General features: G+C 43.1%; 1 protein-coding gene across 1 annotated transcript in view; it reads right to left on the minus strand.

Moving 5' to 3' along the window:
* Positions 1-565: 565 nt before the first annotated feature.
* opn7b (opsin 7, group member b) overlaps positions 566-11,138 on the minus strand; it is a 16,723-nt gene continuing 6,150 nt past the window's right edge. Inside the window, exons 4-6 of the mRNA XM_070447814.1 lie at positions 7,305-7,310; positions 6,838-7,172; positions 566-5,925 (exon numbers count right to left, since the gene is read on the minus strand). Coding sequence (XP_070303915.1) covers positions 5,416-5,925; positions 6,838-7,172; positions 7,305-7,310 — 851 coding nt within the window. The 3' untranslated portion in view covers positions 566-5,415. The remainder of the gene's footprint in view (positions 5,926-6,837; positions 7,173-7,304; positions 7,311-11,138) is intronic.

An 11,138-nucleotide genomic window follows, 5' to 3' on the forward strand; every position in this document is an offset into this window, starting at 1 on the left:
GTGTGTGTGTGTGTGTGTGTGTGTGTGTGTGTGTGTGTGTGTGTGTGTGTGTGTGTGTGTGTGTGTGTGTGTGTGTGTGTGTGTGTGTGTGTGTTGTAATATCCTGCCTCATTAGCATTAACAACTTTAAACTACTCACATCCCATAGGACAACCCACGCCAAAACATGGTAATTTTTTTAACAATAGCACTTTATTTTTTATGCTTTCTTGTAAACATGTTTTCACAGTGCATCTGAGACCTCACTGACAATGATAATAATAATCATCTTAATAATTATATTGATAGCAGTAATCTTTTAAACCATATATTTTATATAAACATATGTGCACATCACATCCAGCCTCGTTCTGTGTCTTTGGAAGTGGTGGAGAAGGTCAGCAACTCTTCCTGTGTGTGTGTGTGTGTGTGTGTGTGTGTGTGTGTGTGGTGTGTGTGTGTGTGTGTGTGTGTGTGTGGTGTGTGTGTGTGTGTGTGGTGTGTGTGTGTGTGGTGTGTGTGTGTGTGTGTGTGTGTGTGTGTGGTGTGTGTGTGTGTGTGTGTGTGTGTGTGTGTGTGTGTGTGTGTGTGTGTGTGTGTGTCTGTTGTGTGCATGATGGGGGTTCAGTCAGTAATTCAATACTGTTTTTTTACCCTTTCAACTCAGACAGTGTCATTTGGGGACATACTATCTGGTCTGCACAGCATGAGCACAGAGGAATATAGTTCCAACTAAAGTCCTACTGCTATCCTGCTGCAGAGGAGATATCCAAACCCCATCTGTATTCATCCATTTAGCTTTAGTTAAGCAGGACTGATTGACAGTATTCAATGGAGACTTCTGGACATAACGTAGAATTTAGCTCACCGTTCAGGCCAAGCAAAAGCCAGAGCATATGTGAATGTTGGTACTATAACGTTACAACATTATGGTTCTCTGATGATTCATAACCCTGCTGGGATGACGCTGCTGGGGTGAATGAGGTTGGACGAGCTATGGTAACAGAACAGATACGTTTTCATCTCCTTGAGACTGATGTGGATAGCCATAAGTTAGGGCCGAAGCCTAAAAAAAAGACAATGTACATACATCATCTTTAGGCCACTTCATGTAAAAAGTCYGTCCAAAGATTACAACATAATAAATAAACGGGCCCGTGTGAGACGCTTCACTGTAGATGACATCGATATCAGAGATGATGTGGAGCTCAGGACAGAATCAAACGTTAAATATGGAGTAAATTTGGTGCTGGAGAGCCAGCGATATCGGCTATAATGTTCTTTGCTTTAGCAAAAATGTCATTTTATATGATCACAATTAGACTGCAATTGAATGGAACTTTTAAAAAATTGCATCTGAYGCGGTCCAAGTTATTTTCATGTGGTCCCCCTGCAAATGACCACTCAAGGTCAATAATGGGAAGCCAATTTTCATGTGGAGACAACGGGCCATTAAGGACCAAATGAACAGACAGCCAGAGGACCAGGAAGAGGTTTTGCATTGGCACTGCATAAAGAGTCAATGTTAAAACACACTGTTTGTGTGCTCTGATTTGTTTGTTATTTGAGATATTTACCATTCAACCCCATTTCCAAGGACACAATTTGGGGGTCACCCATTACCCCAAGTATGCATGTAGGCTGGTATCTACAACTATATATAACTTCTGTACATAGACATTTGTACACCTGTACATGCAAACCAAACCCGTTTGAAAGCCCTGACATCTGGTACATATGTGCTGTTTGGATGAGATGGCCAGGTGCCCTGATGGCCTGACGGTGATGTATACTCCTTATGAACCATGCAGTAATATGATCACTGATCAATATCATTACATATAAAGAAATATATCACAAATGCACAGTTATGGTTCCTAGTTCCGCCCCATTGTCAAAGGACAAACATATCTTATCCACCATAGTATTAGAAGGAAAGGAAAGATCCCGAAGGACACCCTATGTCTGTACTATTCAGGGAACAGGGTGCCGTTCAGCTGTGGCAATTTGGCTGAACCAACCTCCACGTTCGCACCAAACATTCTATATTCATCAATAGAACGCGATTGTAACCTTTGGTGCCAATATGGCGGCCGTTGACAAACTAGTGTTCAATCTGAGTTTGCTAAACCCTGTAAATCGATGGCTCAGATTAGAAGTTGTGATGGGAGATTACTAAAAAGTACCCTGTTAACTCCTCACATGAGCTTGGCTCAGCATGGTCATCTCAATCATTGTATGTTGCATCTTCTCTTCAGCTGTCCGACTAGGTCTTGTGTTTTCTTTAGTGCGGCTAAAATACACATCTATACTCTATTTTAAACTCATAACAGGGTCGTAAAGACAATACAACATAATAATAGAGCTGTTTCAATAATATTGACACTTTCATTAAATAAAGGAGCATTGGATGGAGAGAGAGAGAGGGGGAGGGGGGTGGATGGAGAAACAGAGAGGATATCTTTCTCTGGAGGTCAGGGGTCAGGGTGGAGATACATGCTTCAAAGTCAGAGATTGGCCAAGTCACCCACAGAGCAGATTACAATTTATAGCATTGAGTTATTGCTGCATTATTCAATAATAACAAAGCCACTGTCTTTTAGTTCTGAAGGTGCTGAACCACAKGACTGGTTACGGGTGTTTGTGCTGACACTGTGGTATTTTGTGAACAATAGATATAAACTATTATTGTTGTAACATGAAATAGTTAATGTATCAGAGATAGTCAGACTGGAGCATGGCATGATCTTTAGCGGACCTGATTACTGGTTAACACAGCGGCACGGTGTTTAGACGAGTTTGATGACCCAGTGTCCTAGAGGAGTGAATAGAAAGTTCTAGCCAGACAAAACATTAAGCTCATCTGTACTCTGTCTTCAGGTCTTAAAGCATACCTGTTGTCTCTCTAGAAGTCCCTTTATGAAATAGCAACTCTATGTTTTTCTCACTAAAGAGGAGAGGAACAAGAGGAGATGGGTCTTCAGTGGATTGAAGAAAAGCTCATTCATGTCATATTTTACTACAACACCTACCCGAGACTGCTGAACAGCTAATCAAATGGCTACCTGCACTATTTGCATTGACCCTCCCCCCTTTTTCTACGCAGCTGCTACTCACTGTTTATTATCTATTATCTATGCATAGCCACATTACCGCTACCTACATGCACATATTACCTCAGTTACCTCGACTAACCTGTACCCCCGCACATTGACTCGGTACTGGTACCCCCTGTATATAGCCTCGTTATTGTTATTTTATTGTTGCTCTTTTATTTTTTACTTTAGTTTCTTTAGTAAATATTATTCTTAGTTTTCTTAAAACTGCATTGTTGGTTAAGGGCTTGTAAGTAAGCATTTCACAGTAAGGTCTACACCTGTTGTATTCGGCGAATGTGACAAATAACATTTTATTTTATTTTATTTGAGAGCTTCGAGTTCTATTTTGTTTGTGACTCACTCAATGTAGAGAATAATGTTACGACTTTCCTCAGTGAGTTACTGCACTAACATATGCCCACATAGACTTGCAAACTGAAGCAGACATACAGTAGCTATTCTCACACACAGAAACACGCGTATGCAAATTGCATCAAACAACACGTACATAAGCACACACACATTAATGTAAATGAGAACACACAAATGTCAAAACTATGTCAACAATTACACTCTCAACAATAGCACTATCACTGTTTTGGGTCAAGTCCTGGGGCTTTGGCTGTTCCGTGATCCCAGATTTGAGCTCCCTGTCTGGACCCAGTGAGAACTCTATAATGGCTCTATATTGATTGTACGGTGATGGCAGGCCAATTTGTTTAACCAAGCAGAACCAGCCCAGCTCTGTAGTTCAGCACCTCCACTGTACCCTTCTCCAATTTGTTTACAATAACCATCTATCTACACTCCTGGGGAAACACTGGAAGGAGAAAGTAGATAGCAACACAACTCACTATAGCTCGATATTTTATCTATTCTGTTTTCTGAGGCTAAATTGCAAAACMGGATCTTTTAATTTGATTTTTTATAGATTGTGTATTAGTCTTGTAGCTGTTGTTGCGTTGGTTTCATGTCTGGGGTAAAAACTGAGAGAATGTCTGAGATTTGAGAGGACATTTTAGTTGGACTTTATTAAGACTGTGTGCAGAATTGGGAATGTTCCATTCACTTCCTGGATTGACTGAGTTAAAATTGATCCCAACCATGGTGCGGAAATGTTTATTTTTCATGGTAGCTCATTTGGCACTGGGGCATTGAACACAGTCCTAACTGTTCASTGAATAATTCTGGACACGGCTGCTTGGCCAAGTCTGACTCTGACTCACACCACTGTCATGTGATCAATACAGCAACTAAGGGGTTCATTTTCTCATGTTCTGCCTTCAGCTAAGTGATGTCTTAATTCGGTTCACACACTCCAAGCCCCCATGTAGACAACTCTCTCAGTTATGTGAGTTTTAATATATACACCATAGTATCCTCATCCACGTCTCTCTCTCTCTCTACTTTGGTAGGCCCTGTGGGACATATCTAGAAGCTGATACTCCATCTGGTAGTATTTCCCTAAACACCAGTGTAGTTCTCATTATGGACCCTCTTGTTGGCCCTGCGTCCGATATCTCTAACTACTGCATCAAGACTGTGGGTTCATGACTTTCAAGTCTTTTTGAATCAAACCAGCTGCATCCGAGAGATCAGGGGCTTGTTGGCTAAGTCTGTTTTTCAGTCTGGCTTGGGTGAGTTTGTTGGTTGAGTTCCTGGTTGTTATTGGCTGCTCAGTCTGTGGTGGTATTTTGGTTGAGTTTTTGGTATGTTGCTGACTCTTCAGTTTGTGGTCGCATGTTGGTTGACAGGGTTGTAATCATTACGTCTTACAAGGTTAAGAACCAAATGGAAGCAAACAGAGCAAACGGAATGAAACAGTGAGGGACCTAGCTGAATTTGTCCAATAAATATTCTAATTTTCGTTGCAAAACGTTTTCTGTTTGGAATAAACCGTTTCTGTTGCTAAAAATTTCGCAACAGAAGAAACATTTTCCAACAGCATCTGCATAATGAATACACCCCTGGTTTAGTTCAGTTTGTGGTTGAGTTAGTTTTGTGGCAGTAACAGTTTCCGAGGTGATTGGTTTGGCCACTCCTCTGAGTGAGAGGAGTTAGGATGGCCTTGTTGTGATTGTTAGTGCAAGTTCACACCTGCCCTTCCTCAACAAAATGTCCTGTTTGAAAGTATTTTCCCTCTGATCTTCCCCTCTCCATGTTTTTTATTTTGTATGTAAAAAACAATTCACTGTTCGTCTTTTCTCATCTCTCGCTCTCCTCCTCCCGGTCACTGCCTTCCTCTCCCACATTTCCCTCCCTCTAACTTTCTACCTTCTTTCTCTCCCCTCATCCTCCCTTCCCTCTCTCGTTTGCTTACTCTCTCTCCTTTGTCTTTTCAGAGGAAGTCACTCTGCATCTCATTGGACAGCTGACTAACAGCCACTTCGCTATGTGTGGACCCCTGCAGTATCCTTGCAGTCCTCTGAGGGGTAGTCTCTTGGCCGTATCCGCCAGAACCAGTGTCTCTCTCTGGGCATGGGCAGTGCCTGCATGCCCCCCTATGGTTCTCCGGCAATCCATTGGACCGCCGCGTCGAGTTACACTCCTCCTTCCCATGCTGCTGGGACTGTGTACAGGACACCTTCTGGTTCGAGCCGTGCGAGCACAAACACGCACATAGGGTCCGTCGGCATGTCAGCCAGTCCCGGCAGAGGGACCTGCGGAAGTTGGGTTTGAAGACCAGGTAGACGATAGGATTGTAGAGGGTGGAGGACTTGGCAAAGATGGCAGCCACAGCGAAAGCAAAGGGAGGGACCTCCGCTGAGTTAACGAACGCCGCCCACATGGAGACGAAGGCGTATGGGCTCCAGGCGATCACGACACCGATACACACCGCCACCGAGAGCTAGGAGGGAGAGACGGGAAAACACACACACAAAGGGAGGAATAGACATACAGTAGTTTATTAGGTGAAAATAAAAGTTTCAAACCCTCTTCCCCCACCCATCCATGTGACAATACTTTAAACTAATACTTAGAACAAAAACAAAGTCAAAGAGGACAACTTCTCCCCTATCATAATGATGAGGCTGATTATTGACCACCGACCGATACATTGACCTTATAATTGATTAAAACTCCTACTTTCAAACCTTAATGTCCCAACCAAACTTTAATTCATGAAGGAGTGAAAAAAAGAAAACTGTTTACAGATCCCCCAAGTTGATGATTGGGGTGCTCTCAAAATCCTTTTGAACTAATAACCAATCACAATTCCCACTTGAAACCCTTTAAAGCCTAAACATAAAGCAGCATTTAAGTTAGGAAAATGTGCTGCTACAGTTTCCAAGGTGTGTATTGTAGTGTGTGTGTGTGTTTGCACAACTACTATTTAAGTGCGTGTGTGACAGTGTGTACCCTTGACAGTCGAGTCGTGCTCTTGGAAGCTGTGTTTGACTGTGCTGTGTTCGTGTGTGGTGTGTGTGTGTGTGTGTGTGTGTGTGTGTGTGTGTGTGTGTGTGTGTGTGTGTGTGTGTGTGTGTGTGTGTGTGTGTGTGTGTGTTGGTGATTAAAAAAAACATGTTTAGGGGATTTTCTCAAAATGTAGTCTATAGAATGGTCATGTGGAGTAAAGATTGTTAACCTACAGTATAATTGACATTTGTTTCTAAAAGTATAATTGAGAAATAATCAATCAAAGTTGGCATATTTATAACATGCTGGCCTTACCTGGGCGTACCTTGAAGATGAGTGTGTGTGTCTGTGAGAGGGAGTGTGTGTATCCTGACCGTGAGAGTGTGTGTGTGACAGTGCGTACCTTGACGATGAGTGTGTGTGTGTTGGGGATCTTGTTCTGTGGGGATATGTGCTGCTGCACCGCCTGGCGTGACCCCTTGACCGTCAGCAGGATGAAGATATAGGAGAGGAAGATGATGATGCAGGGGACGATGTAGCAGAAGAGGAAGAGGCAGATGATGTAGCTCATGGCAGCTCTGCTTTGGCCGGGGGCGTACCAGTCGATACAGCAGGCTGTACCGTACGGTTCAGAACCATACCGGCCCCAGCCAGTCAGAGGCCCGGTGGCAAAGATAAGAGCATAGCACCACACCGCTGCTATTAGGAGATAGGCATGGCAGGATGAGAACTTGTTACCTGTGGGAGGAATGGGGGAGAAGGAGAGAAGAAGGGGAGACAGGGAGGGGGTTATTAACCAATGGGATGAGAGATGGGAGGCAGAGGAGGAGGTGGAGAGAGAACATGTAATATCATGGGGGACATTGTTACCTGATGCTGTAATGGAAGTAGGGGAGGAGGTGGGGAAGAGGAGGAAAGGAGAGAGGGAGGTAGGGAAGAGGAGGAAGGGAGAGAGGGAGGTAGGGAAGAGGCAGAAAGAGAAAGACAACATTACCTGATTTGGCACATTAGTTTGTGGAGAAATTAGGCAAATTAGATACAGGGAAGAGGAGAGAAAGTAACATTGATATCATTGTTAATTATGTCTCAGTTTGTATGTGTGTATTTTCTCTGAAATACCTCATATAATCTAAATGGCCAAAAGCAAATGACAGTTTTAGGATCAAAGCAGAATTGTGAACGACAATTGTGAAAAGAAACACAAAAGATTATTCACTGGAAGTTAGGACTGCAAGGATACTGCAGGGGTCCACACATAGCGAAGTGGCATTCACATCTCATCAGTTTGAAAATTATTTTATTTTAGTTGCTTTTACAGGAATTTAGCCGTTTTAGACTAATCCTAGCGGGCATATTTACATACAGAAATGACACATTCACGTGTTCTCTCATTCCTCCACACGCATATCTCTTGACATGACCTCAAGCATGTTCAGAAACAGAGGGTAGGCGCATGTATCCGTAGAGACACAAATATATGCCTTTATATATTTACAGGAAGCCAAATATAAATTCGCTCCCTCTTGTGGAGAGATTAGCACCATACCGGTTTAGCTGGAGGGCCTAAATGCGTGTGTATTAGTGTGTGCCTGTTTGTTTACGTGAATACACTATTATCAATCCTCTCTCCCCAATCTTCACTCTCCGGGGTTATAGAATATATCCACATTTTAAGAAACCTTACCAATATCACCTTCCCTGTGGCCTGGGATCAGAGGAACACAGTCACCCCAGGAGCTAAGCTTCATCAGAAATATACAGTATACTGATTATTTCTGTCTTCTTACACATCTCGTACATGTCATGAACCACAAATAGGGCTGCACATTTCAAACACATGATGAGAAGAATTTAGAACTGTTGGTGAATAAGCCTAGTGCATGCGTAGACTAGGAAGCCTATTTGATGGTTCTGCACATTTGTCACCTGCGGCAGATGGATAATTAATTACTGAAGCATGTTCACCGGTGTGTACGTTTTTCCATGAATCAGAAAGCTGAAATGGAAAATGCGTCCTCTGTGTGTGTGAGGAGCTAGACGGCGTATGGCGAACAGGGAATACAAAGAGCCTGTGGCTATCACTGAATTGGAATGTTGAATCACATTTAGCAGTTCAATATGTCAACCTCCTGCAGTCAGTAGAGGATGTGCAGAGTGAGCTGATCTTAGATTGATTATTACTCCTCTGTCCTAATTGTTCAGCTGCCTGATCAGTACTGGAGTCCTGGCTGTGTGTATACAGTATGTTTAAAACATGCACTGTGGTGTCTGTTGGCTATCTAGACTACAAGGTTCATGGGAATTTCTTACACAGTCCTCAGCACTGCTCTATGTTCCGAACTGATTTATAGCACGGCCCTCCACTAGAGAGAGAGAGAGAGAGAGAGAGAGAGAGAGAGAGAGAGAGAGAGAGAGAGAGAGAGAGAGAGAGAGGAGAGAGAAGGAGAAGAGCGAGAGAGGAATGAGAGAGAACGAGGAGAGGAGAGGAGAGAAAGGAAGAGAAAGAGAGGAGAGAGACGAACGAGAGACGAGAGAGAGAAGAAGACGAGAGAGAGAGAGAGAAAGACCGGAGAAAGAGAGAGAAGACGAGAAGTCAGATCAACCAACTTCTGGAAAATGGTTGAAAACTCTGAAATCAACACAATCAAACACGCAGCTATTTTTCCAAAATGGAGTAAAAAACTGGAGATAAAACACATCTCCAATATTGTTGCTTTATAACACAAGAAAAGACAGCAAAAAAAATAAACAATACATGAATGAAACATACAGAACACAAAATTGGCAAACCAATCATCGCAACGCCATCAAGAAAGAAATGAGAATCACTCCATATTTATTTCTCCCTTTTAACTTTCCACTATTTGACAAACTGAGAGCGCGGCGTCTACACCCAGAACTGACTCAACAAAGATTGTTTGGTAAATGTTCTGTCAATCTGGGGCCGACACTCGTATAATAGCGAGAAGCAGTTGGCCAAGGCAATATGTAATCGTTAGTGTAATTATTGGAAGATATATTTGCTGATAAGACCAAACATTGGTGAAATAATGCCGACTTATCGATATGGTTTATGGCCATCTTAGAACCAGTTCACCAAATGATACCCTGTGATTTAGAGCAAACGTGGGTCAAATACTAGCACGCGGAACTGTTGCTGGAAGGTCAAACGTAAAGAAAATACCTCGATGGCAACACCAGTATGGTCGGGTCGAGCACGGTAGTGTGAAAGGTCACATGGGCCTCCCTCTAAGAAAACTACTGTTTATGAAAGCCCTGTTTCAGATTTATTATGTACGCACTGTATCGTGTTTGTAGACTTCTAGGTGCTATTCTCCCAATCTTGCAGGTACGTCAAACGATAACAAGTGTCACAACACCACGTAAAGAGCGAGGAGAGAGACAGAGAGACAGACAGAGAACAACGCTCCACAGACACACGGACAGAATAAGCCAGACAAGAGAATGAAAAGGGAAGAACAATGAGAACCACGTACGCCGATAAGTCGAACGCGCCTTTGAAGGCCATGTATGATTTGAATATCAGTCAGACCAAAAGGTAACATGCATAGCAGTGGAGAAGACTGAGAGGAGAGGAGAGCAGAAGAGAGTAGTGAGATGCAGACGAGAGGCGATCGAAGAAGAAGTTAGAGAAGAAAGCAGGGGTTCAGGGGCGCGACGGAAGAGAGAGATCACAAAGACGTGGGAGGCTGCACCCGTGGGTGGAGGTTGGGTGGTGTGAACCAATTCGATCAATCGTTATGGAGTTTTTTTAACGCTCTAAATAATATTGTTTTTTGAGTCTCTTCGGCAAGAACTCCTCTTTCCTTTTAACATAATTACAGGCCTGTCATTGTGACTCGATTGTGGGTTACAAGGGATTCACCCGCGTAGCGGAGGGAAGTTTTCTGTCTGGAGAAACGGGAGAAAGGGAGAGGGGAGACAGGAAAGTTGAGAAGAGAGAGAGAGTTCCAGGAAGCTGGTCTCGTCTTGTTCGTCTTTCCTTTAGCGTTATACTGAGAGTTCTGCGTCTTCATGATCTCCCCATGCTGAGAAAAAAAAAGTAATTCAAGGTGTCTGGAGAGAAAAAAAGGAAACATGCATCTGTTGGCATATAAACAACACTTTTCTGTCTTGTGCTGTGACTTGCATCTTCAAAAGGACTTTTGACGCGCGTGTTTTCCTGGAAGCAAATATCGATACACACGCACCCGTTCACTGCTCACAACTCGAATCGATAGGATAACCCACACACTCTTCCTCGTCTGCCTAAGCACAGGGGTTGTGCTCTTGTCGCCGGCCAGTCACACTGACGCTCGCGGCATCCTTATGGGGTTTTTTCTCTTCCTTTCTTGAGTCTCGAGATCCAACGTGTTCCATTTTCAGAATGTTGAACTAGGGAAATGATTTTTGTTTGGCTGCTGGACTAAATATTGGCTCGTCTGGGGCTGTTCTTTCCTCATAAAACAGCTTTATCCCTCTCCTAGGGCAAAAGACTGCAAAGTTAAAAGGCGGGTATAATATTACCGTTAGCAACAGGCACAGTTTATATATAGAAATCAATGTAATTTATCTGCCCACCATTCAGCTCACAAAGAGCGGCATCATCTCGGTTTCCCTCCTCACGAGGAAGGGAAGAATACGTGAAAGTGGATTTTTTTGAAAGTTCTCCCTTCTCTTTATTTTCTCTTTTTAGTTTTCAAC

This window comes from Salvelinus sp. IW2-2015, linkage group LG17, assembly GCF_002910315.2.
Source record: "Salvelinus sp. IW2-2015 linkage group LG17, ASM291031v2, whole genome shotgun sequence".
NCBI lineage: Eukaryota > Metazoa > Chordata > Actinopteri > Salmoniformes > Salmonidae > Salvelinus > Salvelinus sp. IW2-2015.